The 26,882-nt window shown below is 34.7% G+C and overlaps 1 protein-coding gene across 3 annotated transcripts; it reads left to right on the plus strand.

The window, feature by feature from the left end:
- Positions 1-683: 683 nt before the first annotated feature.
- LOC105834646 (protein phosphatase 1 regulatory subunit 3B) lies at positions 684-26,882 on the plus strand. Of its 3 annotated transcripts, XM_012677293.3 has the most exons (5): positions 684-3,811; positions 17,356-17,595; positions 18,476-18,997; positions 19,484-20,019; positions 25,834-26,882. In XM_012677293.3, the coding sequence occupies exons 2-4, from the start codon at positions 17,362-17,364 to the stop codon at positions 19,661-19,663; spliced, it is 936 nt and encodes a 311-aa protein (XP_012532747.1). In that variant the 5' UTR covers positions 684-3,811; positions 17,356-17,361; the 3' UTR covers positions 19,664-20,019; positions 25,834-26,882. The 3 variants fall into 3 exon arrangements, with proteins under 3 accessions (XP_012532747.1, XP_012532749.1, XP_012532748.1); XM_012677295.3 differs by lacking the exon at positions 25,834-26,882 and having other exon boundaries at positions 19,436-19,524; XM_012677294.3 differs by lacking the exon at positions 25,834-26,882 and having other exon boundaries at positions 18,476-19,001; positions 19,436-19,519.

Below are 26,882 nucleotides of genomic sequence, written 5' to 3' on the forward strand. Positions count from 1 at the left end.
GGAACTTGATTGATAATTTTCAAATAATATACGGAAACGAATTATGTCTGTTTCTTTCTAAGGATTCCATGCTTGCAAAATAGAATTTATAGAAAATTAATAAAATAATTAATACATTAATCAATACTATTCTTTTTTTTTGCTGTTATTATATTTGATTTTTAGAATAAAGTCAATTTTATAAATAATATAATTTTACCCTTATGAAATTAATTGCAAGCACATTTGTAAAACAAAAAATATAAGTATAAAATATAGAAGCTTTTAAGATTCAAATAAAGTTTAATTTGTTAAAAATGGACCTATTTTTAACAAATTAACAAGGCCCTCCATCATCCCGTCGCTTTTTTTTTTAATATACAACTTTTTGTTTCTTTTTTGTTATAGTGTAATTCTGGATTAAATGTCGTGCCTTCCATATTTTCTCCTAAAGCTGGATTAGTAGACTTCACTGCTTTAAGGTCTTCACCCATTAACTCTGGTCAGGAATCCTTAGCAAATGATAGCTCCCCGGATCAGAGAGCTACTGGAATCTTAACAGGATTGAGTCGTAACTAGTTAAAAAGTTAAAAGTTAATAACAAAATTAAAAAGTTAATAACTTTTAATTTAATTTAATTTAGTTAATTTTAAATGATTTAATTTTTAATTTTAACTAGTTATTTTTGAAACGTTTAAACTTTAACTTATTAAATTTTTTCTTAAATTAAAAATTTTATGTGAGCGAAAGAAAAAAATTATAAAATAAAAATACATTCCTACATAAAAAACAATATTTTTTGTTATTTCATAGAATTAATATTATAACTTCTTTCTTTCAGAAAAGTAAAACTGATGAAATAAAGGACAGAGATTAATCAAAGCGGATGCAACTCTGTGGTTAATGAATATGCGCTATTACAATTTATAATCAATGCAATACGTAACATATCTGAGCGTGTCACATTGGGAACAATTTGCATAAGAATATCCGATCGCGAGGCAACACGTGTTTACGGCGTGCAACAGCTGTAACTATCTCTTTCTCTTTTTTTTTCCTTTTTTTTCTAATTACATAGAAGGCCCTTACAGAAATTTCTGGTAATTTTTCTATGCGGTTTTTTGTGATGCTATGAACTCTATGAACTAAAAGGGTATCGGTTTGCGCGTTTTCAACATTATCGAAGATATCATTCGGAGCAAAAAACAAATCCAGTTCGACTGATATTCGGTCCCCCAACAAAAATTTACAAAAATTGCGACGACCAATACTGATCACTTGTTTCGCACGTCTGCTCGTTAACGTCTCTTCGAGCGGCCACGGAAAATTAAACTCGTCCGATGTTTCAGAAATCATGTTAATGTGACCTGTACACACGTGTTACGCCGCATAAAAGAAAAAATACAAGAAAAAAATAGAAAATATAAAAAAATATGTATATTACTAACCATAAAATTAACAATGAATATAAATATTTTGCCCGACCTCAAAAATCCGCACATAAATTTTTATATATATAAAGATTATATAAAAAGAATGGATTTAAAAAATATTTGTAATTTTAAACCTTCAAAATATTCTCAAAAGACTAAGAAAGTCTTCAAAAGATTGAGAATTTTTGAAATTCAACCAATTTTTTAAATATAATACTTTAGTATCTTTTGTAATAGATTTTTCACTTTTTTTTATATCTGCAGGTTTTCTGCGATTGGGCAACATTTAACATATTCAAAATTTTATTGTTAGTGATATTTAATTTTTAAATTTATATTGCTATTTATACTGCAACTTAGATTTCACATAATTTACATTCTATTTTAACTTATTTTTATAGTTAATTAGATAGTATATAGTACAATGTGACAGTAATACAATACAATATAGTTTTGACATATTTTTTATTAAACATATGCCTATACTTTTTTTTCTTTTTATGCGCGCGTTGATCGCGCGGGTATCGTTCGATGAATCGACACATTTTAACGAATGGCAAGTGACCACTTTAATCTGCCACCGTGATATCTTTTTGCACATTTATCTCGTATCCTACTGGAGCGAAAAAAATGCGAACGAAAAAAAAGCCGACGTTGCAGACTGTAATATTATTTTCCGCGGCTTATTTACTCGTTTATCACTAATGCATCTTCTGTGTTAATTTTGAACTGTCGCTTCGCTCTGCCGAAGGTGAAGTGTCACACTCCATCAATGTTTCGCAGAAGATCGCAAATATTAATTATCATTTTCATGAAATTTCAATGCTCCCACGGTGCAGAGAGAGGGAGAGAAAGAGAGAGAGAGAGAGAGAAAGAGGGAATAATGACAATGCATCATTAATAATCGGCTTAAGCTGTTAACGCTAAAAATATGCAGTTCGTTAATCAGATCGGCGCGTCAATGACACCTGTTTTATTACAGCACGCATATGCTACCTTGTAGCGTGTTATTAGTATAAGCGCTTCTCTTTACCATGTGTACGATAAATTCCGCGGAAGCTCATCGAAGCAACTCCGGCTGTGCAGATCTGGCGCCGGGTGCCCGGCTAAAGTTACACGTGCATGCTGGCGTCAAGATCGCGGCGCTAAGCTGCATGGAGCACGTGCCATGCGTCTGCTGCGCCGCGGCGGCTGCGAGAGGAGGGGGAGAGCAATATTGCAACAGCATTGAAATAATTTTTTCTTCTCAACAGAAAAAGTCAAGGTCGACGCCGCGCGGAATATTGGCGCCACACCAATCTGGAAATCGTTTGTTCCCTCGCCCCGCGAAAACGACGAAGGACTCGCGTCGTTATCGAGTTGGGAGATTTTCTCCCGAAATTTAATTAGAGATCAAGATGTTTTTTTTTTTTATGACGAATTGTATTGGTTTATGAATACATAAATTTTTTTATCGCATTCGTCACAAATGTTTATACTCCAGCGGCGCTGATTAGACGCTGAGGTGAGAATCAGCCGATCAGGACCCGCGACATAATACGGCCCAGACGGCGGCAAGGCGAGAGGAATGCGCACCGGAGCACGCAGCACGCGCCCGCTCCGATTCGCGTATGCGCTGCGATCACGTGAATGTCACGCATAGCGCGACGCCGGGGCGCATGCGCGGCACTTGCACCGTGCCGGCCGGTTCGCGGCCGCTTTCAAATCCTGCGGCTCAAACGCGTGTCGAACGTGGTGTAAGTAACGTGGTGGAACGGTACCGGGCGCGCGATCGTCAGCGCGTCGGCCGAGAGGGTTGACAGTTGACACGCACACACACTCCCTCTCTCTCTCTTTTCTCTCTTCTCTCTCTTCTCTCTCCCTCTTCCCCTCCCCCTTCTTTAGCGCGCACATGTCTGATATCGCGGGTTTCGCGACTTCTCGAGGAACGTCCGATTGTCGTGGCGAGACGCGGTGAGATAAGACCACAGCGATCGGTCGTGCGCCTCGGAGTCGGTGATAGACACGCGTGCGATGCGCTACACCCTGGCCACTCTCATGTGAGGAGGAGGAGGAGGAGAAGGAGGAAGAAAGAGCCGTCCGTTCATTTCCCCGCCGATTTTTCTAACGCCGCGACCGACGTCTCCTGCACCTCCTCCGTTCGGTTTATGTTCACGTGAGATACACAGACTCCCAATTTGTGGTGGCCATCAACTTACTAATCGCGATGCCACGTACAATCGTACGCGACTACAGCTGACGACTTAGTCGCCGATCTCGTAAGAGGGACAAGAGGATACCTCATAAAAAAAGGAAAGAAGGAACACGTCGGATCGTCGAGAAAGCGGAGCCTGTGAGAGCTATTTAAATCCGCTCCTCGCCACGTCTGAGGAACCTGTCGTTTCAACTGCGAGAAACTAGTAAGTAACACACATTGCTCACACAGTTTTAATGTCGGTTCGTTGACACTACACGCGTGGGCGATTTAATTCCTTGGGAGGTAGTAGATCTATTCGATCTTCCGCATTTGCCAGTGCAACAGGTTTGCCAATGTGTGAATTTTTTTACTAAGTAATTTTGAATTTAAGTTTAGTGATTTATTGAAGGAAGCTTCCTCGCACATTTTTTCGTTTAATTGAACACAGACATTTATTTACGCAGTTGGTTTAAAGTATAAAATGCTCGAAGAAAGCTTAATTTTTCTTTTGTTGCTTTAATTATTGATGATCTTTTTATTATGATTAAGTTTAAAAGTAATAAACATTTTGGTAATGCAATATCATTAGTCAAAACCTTACACCCTTATAATTATTATCTATTAATTTGAGTTAAGCTATCTTTCTCTCTTTCTCTCTCTCTCTCTCTCTCTCTCTCTCTCTCTTTTCCTGTTTCTTTTCAGCTCTAATTTGTCTAATCCCCACAACTTAATATTATACATTTGTATAACTGTATATATTTATATATTATTATTTATATTATTATTTTAATAAAAAAATAAAATTTCAATATGCAGATAGAATAATATTTGTAATTAATATTAACAAACGTGTTAACAAACCAAATAGAATAATTAATAATTGCAAGCAGTTCTTTTATGAACGAATTGTGACATTTGCAAAGCCATATTTTGTTGCTGAAATCATTAATTTATTATTCTTAATTTTTAATGCTGATTTTTATATACTTATAACATCACGAGCACACATTTATACATATTTACGATATACAAAATATATTACATGTCCAACATGTGTAATTCACACACGCTTAATTTTAACTACAATAGTAACTAAAATAGTTTTGGAATCTTGGCACTTGGCATATTCGTGAAATTTTCAATCTCTTGCATCTCAGAACAGAACTGCAAAGCACAATATTATGCTCATTATTATGCTTGTGAACAGGATGCTTTTGTTCAAATTAGTAACGAAGCCGGTATTACTTTAATAAACTCGGATTTCTATGATGCGTCATCATGAAAATAATACTTTTTCTATATATTTATTTGTTTCCTTTAAAAATAAGAAACGTGATGCGATTATGACATACGGCATGCGATTTCCTGTACTTGTGACACGAAGAGTCTCCGTGATATTAGAAATCTTACATGGATTTCTAACGTACGTTGCAGGCACAGTGGTCGCAAACGCATTAAACTGACATGCTGTTCCGAATCCATGTCTGCAACAAATCTGGATGTTCCCCTTGTAACCGGGAATTGCCCATAGTCGCGAATTTCGACTTGCGATATTTGTAACCAAAAGGCATTTGTTTATTTTCGACCTCTCATTGGCTCTATCCGATTCCAAAACCATATGGTATTAAACATAAACACGTAGAATGAGGATTAGATGGAATAATATCAGATGCGCGATGTGGAAAAATAACTCGAGATTTTAAAACTGATTCAATTGATAGAGAAACAGATTTTTATGCTTTCGTATACAGATTTAATCAATATTTTTAATTTCGTCTCATATTTTTAGGCAAATTTAAATTTGGGAAAAACTGTTGATATAAAAATTTTATTTTTTCATCATAAATTGAATTTTAGTAGATACTTTACATATTTTAAAAGAAAAGCACGTGTTTAGAACACGTGAGTACGCGAAGTAGAATTTAAATCAAATTCCGACCTTTGATATGAACTGTGTTCAATAGCGGAAAATCCCGAGAGTAAATCTTTTTATGATACTGTATATATGATAGTCTAAATGAACTTTTGCTTCTTTCTTATCGTTATAACATTTTTGTTTGCTGATAAAAATATCAGTACAATTATGCGACATTAATTCGAAGCGTGTCACATATTTTATCGTGAAATAAGCATATTCTAAACAGAAGATTAAAATTGGAACAGAAGATAACGTGCGAATCTCATTCAATATGCACTTATATCAAGTGACGTGTAATTAATTATTTATATGTAATTTTGAAAATCACGCACAGTCAGCAAAAAAGCACGTTTTACCACATGTATTATCATTTCACGCGGAGAAGTTTCTTTATTTACAAACAAGAGCGAAGATAACTTCCTCAAGTATAGCTTAATTTACACACAGGTTATATTTTATATCGCATTATTACTGAATTAGCCTGTCCATGTTAACTAAATCTATTTTTACGAACGCGTGATGCGCATTAGCGAGACATATATAATTAGAAGAATTTCGTTTCGCAATTAATCAACAAACTATCGAAAAATTAATTTAAGCGTATGTGATGTCAATTATGTATTGTCAAAAATGTGAGATTTGTTAAAACGAAGACATTATTCTATTTTATCTTGTTTTATTTTCTCACAATTTCAGTAATTAATTATTTTTTAATTAAACATATAATGGTAGAGCAGAAAGTTATCTTAATGAATGAATAAAACTTGGAAAATTATTTGTGAAAATCTCTTATATCGGATCTATTCAAAGAATTGCATGTGTAGGTAGCTCGAATATTCTCTCGAAACCAGCTTGACGGCTTGTTGAACGACATTCACGCGTTCTGCGTTTCGTGGTCGCACAAAAGCCTGAATTTTTCCCGGTTGATCGTCCCTCGGACACACCCACGTGATATTCCAGCGTGAGGACCAGTTTCCGGGGAAAGTCCGAGGTCGATTCCCGCGGACTTTCCGATTAAGGGTGCGTCGAGTGACCGCGGAGATATCCCACATAGAAAAGCGAAGTAAACCTCTGAAAGACTAGGTGTTTGGAGTCTACGCGAATTCGTATAGAAATGAATGTATCTTATATCTCGTAGCGTAACGTATGCAGAAACGTGCTCCGTTTCTTACGTAACACCAATAATGCGCTAATGAGTAAATTACGATATCATTGAGAAAGTGCGAGGGAAAGAAAGTTTAGGCGGGACACAACGGATAATGAATAAATACGATTACCTTATCGACGTCTACCAATCCGTCTACTGATTTCACGTAGTTTAAGTGAAGAAAAAAGTAAACGCGGGCCCACGTGATTCTCGAATGATGTTACATCAGATATCACGGCAAAAGTTAAGACGCCACAGTGTAATTAAGTAGACGTGAACATAACTTGAAAGTCATTAATTTCTGTCATTTCCTTGTGTACAAAAGAGCGCGATGTACAAAAGACGTTTCTTTCATTATATTAAAATATAGTAATCTATTATTAAAAATAGATGAAATTTGCATATTAATATTCAACAATATTTACATATAAATATCAATAATAATTATTAGATAATAATTCATTTGCTCTTCTAACATTTATTATTTCTTGTTAAAATAAGCAATTTCTAGAAAATATTTCTTTTTTACACAGGAAAAAAAAATTATGTATTATTATATATTTAAAATGATTAATTTTAACGCTACTAAATAATGAATATTGAAAATTAAACTACACACAAAAACAGAAAATATTTAACATTTTGTCTATATATACATAATTATTGTAATGTATTTATTTTTTAAAAATGTGTTACTTGTATTTGAAGGCTTTTATTATAAATAATTTTTAATTTATTATATTTATTAAACCTGGAACATCAATCTTGGAAAGTAAAATATAAAATTTTTAAGTTATTAAATTAAATTGTACGATTACTTTTCTATCGTGCAGTAGAATAAAAATTACATTTTGAGATAAAACCGCGCAAAGATTTCTAATAAAATAATTTCCCTACATTTCGATTTTTGAAGAGTAACTCAATATGCCTCCTGACGCTATTCTAAATCTGTTTAACAGTGTGCATTAAAACCGTCTCTGTGCAGTTTAATGATGCATGGTTTCGGCGACGAGTTAAACTTTGCTCGGTAAGATTCCGCGATCGGCCATTTCGCGAGGGTGTTAGAGCCAAGCTAACGGAAGAAGAAGAGAGCTGAGAATATATGTATGTCGGTTATCATTACTGCTTCGAACCAGAATAGCGGGGCGATAAGGCCAGGAAGGTCCGACCTCAACGGCGCCTCTATCCAAATAAAAAAAGGAAAAGGAAAAAGAAATACTACTATGCTGAGTACAGGATACTGAATCGTCCGATTCCAAAAGTATGAGATATGGTTTGTCGAACGCATACAATATTTCTCGCTTTCTCACGTGTTCGTCGCGTGGATGTCTAGTGACATGCAACAGCGATTCGGAATTAGAACATTACTATCAGCAGTTCTGTTGAACTTTACAGTCGCACGTAAACTTGAATCTCGTTCTCGATTTCTGCATCGAGATCACAAATGATTTTACACGCATTTTTCATACTACATATATGTATTTAATTAAACCCCTAAGAATAAAAAGCTGAATAAGCAAAATTTCGAAGAAAAGTATAATCGATTATATATAATCGATGATTGATAATCATTTGTCTACAAGCATTCGTACTTTCATTTCGAAAGAGGAAACGATTGTGAAACACAAAAGATATAAAAGAATAGATTGAAATGCGTGTCTCTTGATAATCCGGGCTATTTGTAGTATCACACACTCGTAGTCTTGCCGGGTCTCGAATTTGAATGAAGCTACTCGAATTCCAGCGACCGGTCCTTCTGCTCTCTACCAAGCCCGGTTTACGCTCGTTTCATGTGACATGCATATGAGATGTTAAAACCGGTTGAAGAACATCTTCCCCGTTCGTCACTTTACTCTTTACGATCGACGGCTATTTTTACGTTCAAAGGTAGCTTTCAGCAACTTATAACATTTGCACAAAGTAAATCCAAAGTTGTCGTAATCAAGGTTTATCGCGCGTTGCTAAGTAAATTCATCCACTCTCACCGATATGTCAAGTGTGATGAACGAATATGACACATGTCACAAGTACCGATAAAAATTTTGCGGCAAAATATTAAAAATCCTTCGTGATCTCGTCTTTCGTCGATGTTATACAGACTGTAAAAAAAAAATTGCATTAATTAAAATACTATTCTCTATATTAGAAAAATCTAATATTTATGCAGAGACAATTCTTATTAAAATTTTATGAATATTCTCCGCAAAGTTTTATTTATCACGATTTACTTAACACTCAGCATTGATAACGTAGCTTGACTCTAATGCATAGATTGTGTTATAATTTATGCTAAAAGATTGGAAAAATATCGAGATTTAATATCATTTGCTTTTATAATGAATGAAAAAAATAGTTTCGCATAAAATTAGAAAGACGTTAGAGAAACTTAAAAATGCATAATACTTTTTTCAAATATTTTACGAATATGTTCTTGACAACTAAGAATTAAAATATAAACTGAGATATAAAACCATAATGATTTAAAAATAAAGGGAACGTCAACATTGCAAAGAGAAAGAGGAAACTTGATAAAATTTTGTTTAAAAATTTCTACGTGACTTTAGTGATTTTAAAATTCACATTATTATTACAACTTGTTTATTTTGTAAAAAGTGGATGTTTCAACATTAAAATGTTGGGAAATTCAAAATTGTAAAGAGTAATGATTCAGAGTTATTCGGCTATTTAAATTCTCTGTCAGATCGTTTACATTTTTGTGGATATTCTTTAATGCACAGACTGAGTAAAATGATATCGAGATTATCATAGGTCAGGCATACACAACAGTTTGGGAATCATTATTTTGGCGTCATTTGTCTCTCCTTTCAGATAACGCTGATTCTTTCGTATTTCACACACGCGGATCAACAATTATAATTAGAATGTGATGTTAGATACGGTATCAATCAAGTGTCAATTCGAGCGGAAGAAACGTAATTAACTAAGTTAACTCCATCAATTATTCATTTCCCTTCAAATTTAATCTCATTTACAACTTAATTATTAATATCTCAATTACTTAGTAATTAAAAAAATATTTTGTTTAATATAAATTAATACAAGTTATAGTTTTCAAATTACAATTTTTTACTCAGTCAGTATTATTTTTATCAAAAATTAATATCTTTTCATACCAAATATTAAAAATTTACAATTATAATCGAAAATAAAATTTTTAGTTTTACAGAATTTTTTAGATAGAATTGTCTTCTGTTTAAATATTTTGCATAACGAGGAGATCAAAGTTATTTATGAATTATTTTTATAACGCATCCACAAGAACAATCACATACCCATTCACTACCGTCATTCCCTCTTTATTTTTGTCAGCTGATTCATGCGAAAGAACAGGCATGCTGACCTATTTGCGGAATTGTATTCGTGAAAAGTAAAATCGAGACCGGCTGTCTTCTGTCGATTCGCGTGACGATATACACCTCGTCAGCCGCATTGAAACATCTCGAAACATCGTCGTTTCTCCGACAACGTCATTAAAAACGTCATCTGCCATTTCAGTTGTACAAGTGCATATTTAATGCTATCAAACGTGCCCTCGTCTTTTTTTCCTTAACGATAAAGAATGTGTGTCTTGAGGTGGCGCGAGGTAATTCAGAGATTGGTTTAACAGGCATGTATCAGGACAATATCGCATTGCGAGCTGACAAACAAAAGTCATGCTACGCCGGTGAAACCGATATCGGTGTGTGTTTTTGCACTGCATACGCGATTAATTATTTTTGTTTGATTTGAAGATATCCGCGCCGGGTCGTCGGCAAATCATAATACAATAAATTGCAAGGTGATCCTGTTCTGCGGTAACCTATGTCACAATTTTCTTAAAGTTATCTGAAGATTATTGTTGCATATACATAACTTAGAATTACTTATTCGAAGCATCACAACTTTAAATCGTTTGTAAAGATTTGAACTTAAATTGCTAGAGAAATGATCGGACAGTACACAAAACAATAACTTTTCTCTTATTTATTATGACAAATGTACCTTTTATTTTCTTCATTCTTTACGTGCTTTTTCTTTTATTATTGCTTTTGAAAATTTTAATGAAACTTTACAATACAATACAATAATACAAAAATCTAAGTATTGTAGTGGAAGAAGACCGATTATTAAATGGTTATGCTTTCGATAACCCTAGGTCAATTATTATCGATTATTTATGTATACGCAACAACTGTAAAAATAACGGAAACGTGATAAATTAAATCGTAAATTAGACACTGTTTATAAGAAAATGCTACAAGCGACGTTCGACGTCTCTCACGTAACGTTTGACACCTTCTGTCTGCTTCTATTATCTCAATGACACTAATTCCTCCGCAGTCAGACAGTTTTATCGCTTTCTGATATAGTTAAATACTGACGCCTGATAGCGACGACCGATTAACAAAACATGTATCATATAAGTATTTCTTCAAGTGTCGGTTCATAGTATTTTCCCAGAGTATCATTCTGTATCATCTATCATTGCACTTGATAATTGACATTGTTATACTAGTCTTGATTTCTGCGCAATATGTAACATTTACAAATATTTACTATCAATTGTTATTTATTTATTTATTACAAATTTTATCTTTATAAAATATTAATGTACAAAATTATCATACAAAGTTTTATTTTTGAATCTTCCAACTTAAATATTTAGTTATTTTTTATTAATTATTTTAGTTTTAGCTAATTTATTTTTTTCTCATATGTAATACCAATGTATAATACTTATATTTTATATGTATTATTACATGTATTATGCAATAAAAATCTTTTCTGTATTGCTGGCGATAAATAAAGGAAATTGTGGATTATAAAGTTTACTAAAATCTCAACATGTGCTCAACTTTATTTAAAATTAATATCTTATCGGTTAGCTATGTAAGCGTACTTGACGTGATATTTTGACTTTGGCATTTGCATTGCGTAACTTATCCTGATCGTAAGTTGGCGCACATCCTTTACTTCTTGAATAATCCAGATATACAGGTTCTCTTTATAAAGTTTATCTTCTTTTTATAAAGTTTGTCTTCTATATTTGGAAATGGTTCAAAATTATGAAAAATATGATTATATCAAAGAAGATATTTTTTTAAGGAGATTGACAAGATGGACTTCCATAATATTATTATGATCAAACACGTATTTAGTATGATTTTGATAATTTTGAATTGTTTTCGAAGTATAGAAGATTGGAAATAGGATTATAAGCTTATTTATAAATAGCATATATTTCAAATCACTTATAAAGATTTACGAGACGGATTTTATTCGAATTTTTTCGATTAAAAAAATCGCTTAAAAAATATCTTTTTTATTTGACCTCCGCATTTGATAAAATTAATAAAATATTATCACTGGCCTTCAACAATTCGTCAATATTTCGAGATATTTTTTATATATTATAAACACAAATGTTATACTATATTACAACATCTTTTGAAAAAATTTGTATAGAATTTGCCACATTTTTCAAATTTTGATATTAAATATCTCATTGATTTAATTAAGTAATCATTTTTTAATTAATATAAACTCTGGTCCTCCAGATTGAAAATTGAGACATTGAGTTGACTTCTTATAAAAAAGTTAAGTTCAAAAATTTTATGTGTGTAAAAGATTTCTTGAATTTTATTTTCTTTCTATTATAGGGGACTTTACTATTTCTACATACATTTTATCTTTACCTTCTTTTTCTTTACCTTGTAGACATCTTACTAAAATAATTTAATATTAAAGAGTAAAAGGTGCACGTAGTTAATAAATTGTTAATTTTATTAATGCAGATATTATATTGCTTGATAATTTACCTGTTCTTCATGTAGCGTTCAATTCAGCTATTAGCGATAAACAATTCGATGTCAGAGTCGCACGTAGTCAACGCATAGCGTCAACACAGTCTCCGAGAGTTCAAAATGCATTGGTGAACAAACCACCAAGTGACCGCAGATATCTCTGGTCATGACCTTAGGATTACAATGCACTTTATGATTAACGTAACATATTTCTTTTAATACACGCAATATCTATATTACTTATTAAAAATATTTGCTGTCCAGTGAATCTGCATGATCTTTCTTGTAATTTCTTATTGTTGTGTAAAAATTAATAAATTGGAAAGTACACATATAAACGCATATAACGAAAAGATTTACAGCAACATAATATAAAACAAAAAGTATATTTAAAAATGTACTATTATAAATATACTGTAGAAATATTTGAAAGAAGAAAAAAGAGAGAGCGGGAGGATAAAGGAAAGCCGAAATATTAGAAATCTCGCAGTGTTTCATTATAGTTTGTACTATTTCTTATTCTTTGAATTTATTATTTTTTTTACAGCTTGTTTTTTATCACACTTGCAACTTATGAGTTGACAAGTTTCATGACCCCTGTATGCGGGGTTAAGGTTTTCTATTTTAAGCAATTTGCAGTTGGGCTGAGAAGCTCGCTATTACTTTTCCGCTCTTTGATGGTGCTCACGAGTTTATATCTACCTTAAAGAGAGTGGACAATTGGATTGGATCCAAGGCCGTGATTCTAAATTTAGTCGCGAGATTGTCCGAAATAGATGGTCTGCGTAATTTTCCTTACCATCATGTAACTACTTACTACTGTGACCAAGTAGTATTCGTTTTTTAATAAAAAAAAGTACTGTCATAATTGTGATTTTATAATATACTGCATTTGAATGCTTTTGTCAGGCATTAAAAAAAGCTTCTCGAACTAGTAAAACTTGGAGGTTTTAAATTACACTCCAAAGGATTAAATTACACTCCAAAAAATGATCTTGCAACTTCAACAAAAATTAAATGTGTGTAAAAATTAACTGAGATAGGTATATAATTAGCAAATACTGTGATATGTATATGTATTGCACCTAATCAATTTAACTGCTAGAAGCAAAATTTTCAAATTCTATATGTGACAGCCAAAATTCTAGCAGATACAAAAATTTACGATACATTTTGGTTATGATATTAAGAAATCTGTCTATATCAGCAAAAAAATTTTTTGGGTATACATTACGGTTTATAATATTTATTTTATATATTTTTAAAAAATAATGCAATATATATGAACATAAAATTAAACTATTCCTGCAAATTATCAAATATAAAATATCTTTATACATATAAATTTCAATATATTTTAATAACGAGATTGAAATGTGAAGAAAATTGAAATTAATATGACATAAATATAAGATGAATCAAGAACATACTTATCCATGCAAATAATAGTGCAACTTATAGAGGACAGGAGATAAAATACTAATTGTATTTGGGTGATTTCAAATGTGCTGATGATAGTAACATGATTATTTTATCTATTGGGTTTGCAAAAATGACAAAATATTCTATTTAGATGGCACATTATGCAAATTTATCGTGAATTGTGAAATATTAGAATCATTTGTATGATAAAATAATGGTCAATTACAATTACAAAATATTGCAATAATCAACAGGATATTATTATATCATTATCGTCGATTGTTAATCTCATTATTTTTAATAGGGAGATTATTTACGGATAAATGTTGTTAAATGTATAAAAAATGCTTATTTATATTATAATTACATTATAATATAATATAATTATATTTACATTATAAAATTGTAGAATATAGTATCGTCAATATATATCAATTAAAATGCAGAAAAATCTGTCTTTATAACTGCATTCAATCGCCGTACACATATCGGACATTTGCTGCAATCGTGTCGCGTATTCCTTTTCATGGCCTTACATCTGTAAACAGAAGAGGCCAAGCGATAAACTACTGTCGTTGACACGTGTATGACCGTCCTCTTCTGCCAGTAATAAAAAAACCTACGTTGTTTAACCTCATTGATAACTAATAATTTCCGGAAAATTTTCAAATATATATTGTATATTGAATTATGTACATCATATTAACTAATGCATAAATTATGCATGTACGTATTAGTTAACGTAATATCACGAATTTTATTTTTATATTATTATATTATTTTAATATAAAAATATATACGAACACAATATGCAATAGTTATTTATTACTTTATAAATTTTAAGCAATACTTTGCAATATATCAAAGACATTGCAACAATAAACGTCATCTAACAGTTTACCGTTCATTATATAACGTTTACGACAATTAATGGATGACAGTCGACCTGATCATTACTTCAATGACCACTCGAGATGTTTCATTTTTTCGTGTTCACGATAAAAATATCAAATATATTTATCATGTTGAAGCACGCAACATGCATCTCAGAAAAGCGCGATAAAGTCATGAATACAGATGTAATGAGGCACGTCGCATCGAGATTTAAGTCCGTTAGTTTAAAGCTTGTTCATTCGGTGATCTCTTTGGGGACGGTAAAAATACCGCTACCGAATATATCGTGCTCGAGCCCGCGGCGGTGTACATACCTCACGAGAAAAGTGCAACGCGCCGATCGGTCGTCGAGTCAATGAATAGAAAATACAACGAAGATTTATTGTTCGCTAACGTGCGATAATTAAGAGATTGACAAATCGCGAGGTAAATCTCGATCACTAGTTTAAAGTGCCTTGGTAATTTTGAACAATGAAAAATTAACGGTTTAATTCTTTAATAATGTTCGTACTTATTTCTATCGCAAGACAATAATTTTGACCAATGTTCAAGGTAAGATTATTATTATGTAAACGAATATTCTTTTATCACTTTCTCGCTTGTAAATAAAAATGGCTAATTGCATAATCAAATCGCTCTTTTATCCCATTATATTATTCGCCGATTTTTAACGAGACATGTTGTCAGTTAGATAAAATGTATTGTACGTAAGAACTTTGGAAAATTACAGAGAAATGATAATGAGAGTTGTAGCAAGCAAGATAAGGTTCTTTTGTGTAAATCGTTAGACCAAACAATATGAGACAAAAGAACGAAAATGACACCACGATCTCAACCTTTATACACATGACGAACTAGCTTATGTGAACTGTGCCTATGTTCTACAATAAATTTTTCTTGTGCAGAATCCAACTTTCAGTTTATTAATTAAATTTTTAGTTTTAGTTCTATCTTAGAAAATTTTTACTTTAGATATTTAATAAGTTATTCTAATCAATGCATTCTTTGTCCAAATTAAAGTAATAATTTGTTTCAAATTTTACGTTACTCCATATATTATAATTCGTTTCTATATTACATCTAAAATTTAGAAGATAACTTCATGCTGTGAGATCTAAAATCGCGGTTCATGGTCTGCTGATTCTCTGCGCTGCCATTTGATTTCTGGTACCTATTGTACATGCGCGCTTCGGGACCCGGTTCACCCGGAACCGGTCCCCAGAAAAGGAAGAGCAGCTCGCCGGTTTGCCGTGCCCAACAATCATAATTCTACTCCGCAAGTAACTTGATTACGTGTACAGTATTATACGCGCGCATCAGCACACGAAAGTGTATCAATAGCAAAATTATATGCGGAGATGTGATAATTTCTAAGCTTTTTTACATTTAAAAGATTGAAGATTTGCGCAAATTACATTAAATTGCAACAATTTCTCTGTAAGAGAAGTAGTACTAGAGAAAAATATGAATATTACTTATCTAAAAAGATTATAGGAGAAATATATTTAATATTTCAAAATGACATTTTCTGTTTGCATATGTATATGTTAGCTTTATACTACAATTATTTAAAGTACATATTATTTAATTAAAATATTTACTAAATTCTTAAAATTATTTTGACAAATGATGGTTCTCTTCTCTCTCTCTCTCTCTCTCTCTCTCTCTCTCTCTCTCTCTCTCTCTCTCTCTCTCTGTCAAATATTTGTAAGAGAAATCAATTCTAGATAATTTTATTATGTCCTGTGTATGTATTATTTTTATCTAAAACTCATTAATAAGATGTAATGAATCTTACTTATGTCGCCGGATTATGATAACTTATTAACCTTTAATCATTACTGTCTATTTTTTAAACATGCTATCTTACTGTATCGTAGAACAAAATGTACGCGACATATAAGATAGATCATTTTGCCAGATACCATAATGCATTCAAATAAATGATTGGCATCATAGCAGATAATAATTGATAATTCGGCAAAATACGTTAATGGATTATGTACTTATCATGAAATATTCTTAAAGTATAAAAGTATTTTTATCGATAATATAAAGGTACTATTATATTTGTCACTAAAAGAATGTGATTAGTAAATCAATAAATATATAACTGTCGCGTGTATCGGCGACTAATTGACATTCGATTGATATAGCTAATAATACTTTTAATGGTTTTGAAAGCATACATATCCACGTGATCTGAGGATGATCCCCGAACAGTTGACGAAATTCCTGGCAACCGAGAGACGTATCTAAAAACTTTAAACGTATCTATATCGTTCGTAGATTTCGCCCACGACACGCGACGTGGCGAAAATTAATGCTAACGGTGTCTCGACATCAATAAATTTCAGGCGCCAGAGTGCCATTAAAGAGATTGTTAAGCATATTTTCAGTCATAATAAATCTTCAATTTACAATTCGAAATTTCTGTCAAATTTTAAACTTCAAAGGGCATAAAAACAGAGTGTTTTATTTTAAAATACTCTACTTTTTATTCTAAAATATTTATTAATGTCAACATCATTTGTGTATGTTCGACAATGGCAATAAAAAATAAACTTCTCTGTCTTTTGCAGGTCTAAATGTGTTCGATAGCAATGCCGGCCGAACTGATTCTCCACAGTCCCCCGGTGTACAGCCCCCTGCTGTACGGCCCCTTAGTAGTCACGGCCCCGACGATCACCAGCCGGTCGTCGCCCAGAATCAGGCCGTGCCTTTCTTCGGGGTCCTTATCGTTGGACTCACTACGAAACAACGATGGCAAGCAAAAGAAACGGGTGGTATTCGCCGATGATCGCGGCCGCCCTCTCACACAGGTATATTTTTACAATTTCTATGACTACCTCTTTATCTTTACTCTTCATTTTATTTCGCGCATTATGACACTCACAGGCTGATGTCTCACCACTGTAAGTATAAAAAAACGATGAACTCATAAAAAATTAATGGATAAATCACCTGATGCTGTATCGTAAATCAAAGGTCATGAAACTTCGACTAACATTCGATTAATATGCGTTACCAAGTGGAATAGGTATCTAGTTTACTTTTGAAAAGCAAATAATGATGGAGATATGTAAATACTACTAGCGAAGGATCAAACAACGTTCTTTACTTTGCTTTTAAATTGCGGTTTTTGTTTGAAGATGTTCTTACTGAAGTAGCGCGGTAACATCTGACCCACCGAATCATGTATTTCACATGTGCGATGGTAATCACTCGGCTTTTGACAATTTACACATTATATAATGTATATTGATAATGAAGTGTGTTACGAGCGTATGAACTGGACTCATGTCAAAAATAAATGCCAAGCGACACATAATTTAAATCTGTTTGATGTCGCCAAGACATTTAAGAGACGTTTATGATTGTCAAAATTAAATACTAAGATATACATATATGTACGCGGAGTTAATATCTAATCAAAGTTACAAAACCATATTTAATTCCTAATGATAGCAAGTTAACAAGGATATTGTTTACAAATAATCTGCAATAATTTTTTAATAATTTATGTTTTTATTTTAATCTTTCTGCAGCAAAGAAAACCATACGGTAGTTCTAATCTGTCTTCATTATGTTGCACTATCCAATAGTCGCGGATTAACATTGCGCGTTCAATTTTTCCTCTCTTTCGATTTCTTATGCTACATTTCGTATTTCATTATCTTCATTACCCGGTTTGGTACGCAGGTTCGCGTGATGTCGGAACCGAGCAACGTACCGCCACTGTGGAGCACGGCTTACGTGGCCGGCCTGACCGGGGGTCTGCTCAACATGTCGAAGGCTCTGAGTCAGGAAGCGGCGCAGGATAGCACGCCGCCTTGGCAGGTCACCTTTCCGCAGCCGGCAAGCGACTATCTCGCCTTCCGGCGTAAGCTCGATCAGGACAATGTCAGCCTGGAGAACGTGATCGTGCGCGAATCCGAGCAGTGCCTGGTGGGCACGGTGAAGGTGCGGAATCTGGCCTACGACAAGGAGATCGTGGTGAGGGCCACCAGCGATAGCTGGTCTACCCACGAGGACGTGCACTGCACGTACGTGGCTCAACCGGGTTCCCCGGGTCCCCTCATTCTGTACGACACCTTCCGCTTCCGGCTCACCTTGCCGGTGACGTCGAATGTCATCGAGTTCTGCGTGAGATATCGCTCGGACGGCAAGGAAATGTGGGACAACAACGACGGCAAAAACTACGTGGTTCGCAAAAAGCAGGACGTAGGTATTTCGGAAAGATTATTTAATCTCGTAATATGTGCAGGATATTATAATAAATATCCGTGATGTCACTTTTATTTGTAGTCCTTGTAACGATGCACGTGATGTTTCTTGATTGACGGACTGACATATTTCGTAAAAATTACGTGATTTTATTTATACAAACGTGCAAGGATCTTTATTAAATATTTGCCAGGCAGAGGCGATCCGGCCGTCACCTTTCATTGATTTTCAAGGATATTCATGGCTTAAATATTTTCTTACGTACATACACATCTGAAAGACGACTATGTTCTTTGCGCAATATTCATAGTTAAACTTTGCTTTTGATACCTTGTTAACATTGGGATACAAGCATGCCTTGTAAAAGTTTTTGCTTCCTTCTTTTGTATATAAATTGATTAAGCTTCGGGTAATTTTTGTTTAAATTCGTCACAGCGGTGAGCTTTCCAAAGGATTGAGACCGTATTATTACCGATGCTTCAGCCCCGAGTAGCAGCCACGCGATACGACAGCATCCAGACGACGAAATGCGACGGGCTCGTCAACGGTAACGAGATGAGGGATGGCGTGCCGCAGAACGCGGATGCCACCAGGTTGAACATGCGTACCTGGAGCGAGTTCGCGTCTTGGCAGCATCTGACCAACGACGCGCCCTACTGGTGAATCGGCCGGCAAGGTGGTCGTAATTCCCCTCGTCTCGACATCCAAGTCATGTGTGTACGAAGCTGTACGAACTCTTCCAGTTTTTCCTCACCTCGGCGACTTCGCCGGGACGTAGATCACGCGGGATCGCGAGTGCCGGGGAGCATCTCACGAGGCACGTGAGAGTCCATCAGGGACGTGGAAACGGAATGGAATAAACTCGGGAGGCATGTGAAAAGAGAGGAGAACTGTGCGACGAATTGAGTACGAGGAAATAAGAGCACGCGTGCGGGAGAAAAAAGCAGTCGGGAGGGTGATAGCGTGGGCGATGGAGCCGGACGACGCGACGCCGAGCGTTGGATAACGCAATCTACACGGTAAGTCTCGATTCTCCCCCTCTCTTATCTTTTATTTCGTGTAAGGATATTTGATGGCGCGCTTTAGCGCTCCTTTTCGCGATAAGCCTGGTGGAAACAGACGATTCGCGTGATAAAATACTGCTTAAGGCACACAGTACGGATTAAGACAGACGCTACTTGGGAGAGCACATGTTCACATGTATATTTATTCTTTTTTATATATATTTATTATTTTAAATATGTATATATATATGTAAGTAATTTTACTAAGTAAAACAGAAATTCTTAATCGAACGCATGAACGCGTCGAGTTTTCTTTCGCAAATTTAATTCTTCAGCAACTTTCACCGCCATACGTTTTAAGTTAAACAAGATCTGTTCGAATACTCGTATCCTTACGCTCTAGATGCTTTAAACGGCACGTATTTTTAGATCGATCTATGAACTCAACATAAAATGAAAAGCAAGATATATGCAATTTTATACCGATGCACTATACTCGTATTTTCAATGCAACAAGCAGTAATAGAATTATAATTCGCACTTGAATTTTAATGAAGTGTATATCAAGCATGCTTGCAAGAACGTTACTCGTTTAAAGTTCAAGAAACGTGGAAAAGCATTTTGAGTCAGAAACAAGAAAAAATGAAAAATCTTCTTACATTAATATATAATAAAAATATATGATTTCTATTAAACATAACATTTTTAATAAAATAATTGGGGTCTTTATTTTAACAACGAGAAAAAAATTTAACATCTCTTTCTAGATCGTCTTGCCATGCTAACAATTTCCAAATTAAAATGTCAACTAGCTACAATTCTTCTTTCAAACAAATTTGACCACAAGAAAAGCATCACAGCGCACAAGCTCATTGAACGTTACAAAGTGAAGATTTATTGCTTCCACTCTCTGAATCTACAACGACAGTTCTATTTACGTACTCATTTCGCGTGTTCAAAAACAGAATAATACCACGCTCCCACGAGCTATTATTAACCGGCAAGTGCAATGAGCTTTCTCCCGAAGATATCCGAAAACTCCAGGAAGAGCGAAGTGTCCTCGGTCTCGTTATCGGCGTTTCGCGATCGCGCCGGCTCCCGATCGATCGATCGTGAAATCGCAAAATTTCGAACAGCCTTTCTCGCCGCGCGAGACTTTCTCTCTATAAATAACGGTGGTCGAGGCGCGAGACAAGCGCGATAACAGGCTCGACCGACGAGGAGAGTCGCGCGACTCTAATCGCCTTAACGAAAGATTGTTTGCCACGCAATGGCGAGACACGTTGATTTCATTCCCTCCCGCGCGCGTTCACGCCACATCTTTCATCACTCGGTCTTCCCTCCCTCTGCCCTCTTCGTATCGTCGCCTTATTGTTAGATCCGTCGCATGATGCATGTATAAAAAAAATTGAGGGATTGTATTACGAGCGCGAAAATAAAAAAGTTATTAGGTTGGTGCACAAATAATTGCGGTTTCTAAGCACGCCAAACCTTGATGCTTATTTTAACTAGGTTGTAATATGTCATTTTTACATAGCACAAAATTTACTCTACTGATTTATGCCAATGTTTGTTTTCACTTTTATTCTTGTTTATTTTAGGCTGTTAAGTTAAAAATGGAAAGAAAGACGTCCGAATCTTCTGATCTTCAAGGTTTTTGTTTCCGTTACGAAATTTTGGAACACACATTCAGACTGGACGAAAGCAGTTTTTGCTACTTTCGCTACGTCCAATTTTGAACTTGTACATTAAAATCGCCCGAATTTACTTTTTTTCATTTTTAATTTGGCAACCTGAAATAAGTAAAAATAAACTGCGAAAACAAACCATTAGTATAAATCGGTAGAGCAAATTTTATCTTATGAAATAATACATTAAATAAACATAGGTAGATAAAACTTTTGTCCAAAATAAACAAAGTGTTACACCAATCTAATATTTCTTTGTACGAGGCCTCCTCCTCGACATAAGAGCGACGAAGAATGAATCGCTGTTTGCGCGATTGGCTTTCTGCGAATAATGAAACGTTTTTTATTTGTTCAGCTTTTAATGGACTTTGATTAACGAATTTAATTACGAATTAAGTGCCAGGCTTTCAAGACATTACTCGGCAAAAATTAAAATTATGGAAACCCGGAAAGAGTCTTGCCAAAACACAAAGTAGATACTAGATGTGTTACGAATTCGAGAGAATCAAGCTGAATGCGTTCAATAAACGAGCCGAGTATTAATCTTTCGATAAACCTTATATAAATAACGCTGAAATCACGAGTGAATGAAGGGGAGACGGCCCCACGTGATATATATTGCCAGGGCGATAACTTTTAATCACATTTCTGCCGTGTATGTATATTTACACATACATTCATTCACCCCGTTGGCTTTTCCTTCTCCCTCGTGCACCGCCGGTAGTGCAAAACGCCACTGCTGCGTTTTCCGTCTGAAAGACACACCACGATTATTCATTAACGATATATCAAGCGACACCCTTTCTTTCTTGCACCCGAAGGTGCAAAAGTCTGACGGTCGCTCGTATGTAGATCGAGGAGACCACGTATCGCCACGTTCGTAGCTTAGCGATTTCTAGCGGCAAGGTTTTCACGGCCAAAAAGGACGCGAAGCGACACGTCCCTGACACACTGCCAGTCGGCATCTCGTTTCGCGCGCGCTATTATAAGTATAACAAACAAAACGGATCTTTTTCCAAGCGCAAAATGTCCTCGACCCTGATCTGTTCGGGCCGAGGTACGTGCGCGAGGTGCATACGTATCCGAGACAAATGTATGTTCGATATTTGACGGCTCGTTCGACAACTCCGTTCGAGTTTTATGAAACCCGATCCTGCTGCGAACACGTTAACCCACTTTACTAAATCGGTCTACATCTGTCGGCGCAATGCGTTTTCCCGCGGACGATCGTAGTTTGGCAACGGAAGGGCAACACCCGTGTGGAAATTCATCTAGGCATGCCCTATTTAATATTGGTCCCATACGGGCGTTACTTAGGCATCCAAAATAAAGGCTTTTTGGTCTAAAACCTATTCAGGGCCTATTCAGGGCCTATTTAGGATATTTGAACTTGGGCTTGCCTGAATTGGGCCTGGTTTAAATTTACAACTTTTTCCCCAAGACTCACAGTTAAATTTGCCCGGTTACAGCCCATATGATCTAGTTTGAATTAGATGTTTGCTCCAAAACAGTTATATTTAGGTTTGTTTAGTTATAGCTTTTTTTCTCAATTCTTATATTTTAATTATTTTAATATATTAATTGTATTAGACTTAAATATTTCAAAGTAACATACTGTTTTCCATGTCTGATAGACTGAAGTAATTAGCTAATACATTATTTATAAAATCTATTACTTTATTGAGTTTGTTGTCTTTTATGTTTGGCTTTTAAATAGATTGTAAAGAAAACAAAAGTATTAAATAGAATATTAATTGCAAATAAACGATATCAGACTTGTAATATGTTTTTGTAAGATTAAAAAAAAATACCATTTCTGTATTACAAATACTGATATCTGTTTCGATTGATTAAACGATACGATTATATGTATAATACATAATGCATAAAATATAATAAATAATTTATATATTTTAAAATTGTTTTTATTTATTTATTAAATATAATAAATTGGGCAATAATATATCCTGCAATTTTGGCTTAATTTATTTTACATATATAAACCCAACTTAAATATAATTAACCATTTAATTAACCATTTGATCCACATCGGTTTTTCTATGAAATTTTAATCCCCTTGAACTGACTTCTTGTATCAGAAAGAATTTAAGTTTGAATCAGAGATATTTTCAATTATCTTAGAATTGGTTACAGAATTTCTTTTTATTGAAATATTGACAAAAAATTATATTTCTCATATGAATTTAAAAAAAAAAACATAACTTCTTGAACGTTTTTTCGAGACCGGGATTACCACGACACAGAATTATTCACTTAAGAATTCGCTAAGTGTTACATCAATGCGAGACATGTTTTAAAAATAAGACGCCGTAATTTATTCTTATATAAAATCATTCGGTATGTACGTGACTTATATTTGTAAAGATATCTACAGAGTTCCTCGAATGTAGGCTGCTATCTTACTTTTCTCAGTAAATAAAAATATTTCCCAAGTGGAAACCCGCTTGTGAAAATTTAATTCGACACATTAGCACTGTACTCACTTGGCTTTCTCTTTTACACTGTTAACTGTATTTAACACTTATTAGCTTGATTATTTATTATTTTCTGCTAACGCTATATTTTGCTACACTTAGATACCTTTAAAATAGTATTTATCAATTATATAACCGGTATTCAATTTTTCCAAAAGATATTATTGTAAACAAATTTCTCCCGCATCACAACTCACACTAGTTTTTATTTTCGAACGATATCTGGTACCGTTCTACGACAACATCCGACATTTACGATTACTTGATGCTAAATGATCCGATGGCCTCTCAACCCTCAGATGCGCCGCGCAATTATCACCTTGTTTGAAAGTTTCGTGATAAAAACAACTGAAAACCGCACGTATTGCTCTCGCGCTACGACGTGCGATACGATAAATATAAGCCAGAATATAATTTCTCAGTAATTCGATATCGTCACGGTTGTATGTGCAGCGGCCGATAAGAGGAGCTGCAGGAGTCGCTTTAATTCTCAGAGTGCATCGGAGGGTTGAACTCTCGCGCGCGAGCGAGCTCCCTTTATCTGCAAGTTTCTCGGCATTGAGACAGCTTAACGATGAATTGTATCTCCGGTGCGGAGGAAGTGCGCGACTTCTGAGATATCCCGTGGACGTTATTCGAGGCGTGGTTGTGAGAAGTGGCGGCGCAAGATCGTATACCGCGCCGTTCCGTCTGTGCCGCGCCGCGGTCACGCCGTGTGGTACCACGCCTTGGTGAACACCGACAGCGAGAAAGAGAGAGAGAGAAAGAGAGAGCAAATACGAAAAAAAAAGCTTTAAGACGTCTAGACGCGTGGGACGAACCGGGGTAATTTCGACTACTCGACAATCTCGAGCGGTTGCGCTCGTTGCTCGCTCGCTTGCAGCTTGCTCGCACGGTGTTTGCACGCGTTTCCCATATATGTTAATGCATACCTACGCGCGCGACACGTGCATTCCGTGAAAAGGACAGCCGTCTTAATTATCGCGCATTGTTAACCGTCCCTCTGGAAATCGCAGCCGGCGGTTACCGAGACGACGCGTTTCAATTTCCGCGCGTCCGAGACCAAAGGAGCTTTCGATCATGCGGCTTAAACTGGTCTCTGCCAACAAAGTAAAGAGAATGATAAATCCTCCGGACACGTCTTCCTAACAATTATAAACGTTATTTATGTAACAATGTTACATAAATTAAAATAAACGTCTTCGAACGGAAAGTTAAACTACCGATTACCGATCGATTTTCAAAACCGTTTAAAACTCGACACGACGACGAGCTATACATTTTAATTGCGAACGGAGATTGATCGAGTTTACCACAATTCGTAATGTATAATTAATTTACTGTTTGATCTTATTTTATAATTGCAGAATTTTAATTATACTCAGGAAAAAATCATTGTACCAAAATAGATTAAATTATATTAGAACAGATCTAATTTTATCAATCAATCTGCTCTAATATAATTTTATCTATAATTTATATCCTTAATATAAAGATTTTTTCCTCCAATATTATATTTATTGTTTTGAACGTATAATTACTTAACAACGTACACTTTTGGCTTTGTCACATATTATCAGCGGAATCGAACGAAGTTGCTTATCATACATCGCGCATTGTCTTATCACGTATCGTTATTGTTTCAGATTCCAGCATCCATATTGTATGACCGGTTCATCGAGATTATATCCAGCGTCTGCCTCCATAGCAGTAACGCCAGTAGCCACGCTCACCAACGCGGATATCATCATTATCGTCGCATCGTTATCTTCTCGAACGTCCTCTACTTCCTCTTCCGCCTCCTCATTCCTGGGATTTTCGGCCCGCCTGCGGACAGGAGTCCGTTTGGATTGAACTTCCACCCTTCGAGTCGATCCATATCTCGCTGGTCTCGTCATATCGGCCAATATTATAGTCTCTGTAAGCTTTCTCTATTTCTTCCTTTGTACGCTTCTTCCTATTTGTCTTTTTCTTTCTTTCTCCCTTTCTTTCTACCTTCTCCGGCACTTTTAATACAATCCTTTCTGCGGAACACAAATCGTCGACCGAGTGTCAATTATTTATATAACGGGAAACAGTTGGTTAACAGTTACGAGATTTTACTGTATAAAATTGCATCGCGAAGTGCCTTAGGGTGTCTTAAGGGGTTAGGCCATCTTGAAATTTTCAATCAAAAATTGATTTTTTTTGCTAAAAACATAGAGTAATACCTTAGAGTACTAAAAATAACATGGTGCTGGAATAATGATAAATTAAAAACCTTTTATTTTATTTAAGAATATTGTTATAACTTTAAACGCGTTTTTTTCAAAATTTTTTAAGTCGGCAAGCAGCAGAATTTTAACAGTATCCTTAAAATTAAATTATCTAAAGAAGTACATATTTTATGATTCATTAAGTGTTTCTTAAGTTATTGAGCATTTTATGAGATTTTTTACGTAAAAAGGATACTTTTTCCTCAAGTGCTTGCCATTTCTTAAAAATAAATATTTTTTAATATCATGTGTACTTCTGTAGTAAATTTCATATAAATAATAAAAATTTTTTATTTTGCTCTATGATCAACTGGTGACGATTTCTACTGCTTGCCGTAGAGAATGTTTCAAAAAAGGCGTGTTGCACTCTGTGGGACTATATCTGCTATTTAAAAAAAAATTTGAAATTAATATATGTAAAATAAAGCCTATTAATTTGA

The sequence above is a fragment of the Monomorium pharaonis genome, unplaced genomic scaffold, assembly GCF_013373865.1.
Source record: "Monomorium pharaonis isolate MP-MQ-018 unplaced genomic scaffold, ASM1337386v2 scaffold_574, whole genome shotgun sequence".
NCBI lineage: Eukaryota > Metazoa > Arthropoda > Insecta > Hymenoptera > Formicidae > Monomorium > Monomorium pharaonis.

Bases quoted from the DNA above. Each gene is read 5' to 3' on its own strand.
- LOC105834646 (XM_012677293.3), top strand. From the start codon at position 17,362: ATGTGTTCGATAGCAATGCCGGCCGAACTGATTCTCCACAGTCCCCCG. The intron at 17,596-18,475 runs GTATATTTTTAC...TTTGGTACGCAG, and splicing joins GCGGCCGCCCTCTCACACAG to GTTCGCGTGATGTCGGAACC. The intron at 18,998-19,483 runs GTAGGTATTTCG...CCGATGCTTCAG, and splicing joins TGGTTCGCAAAAAGCAGGAC to CCCCGAGTAGCAGCCACGCG.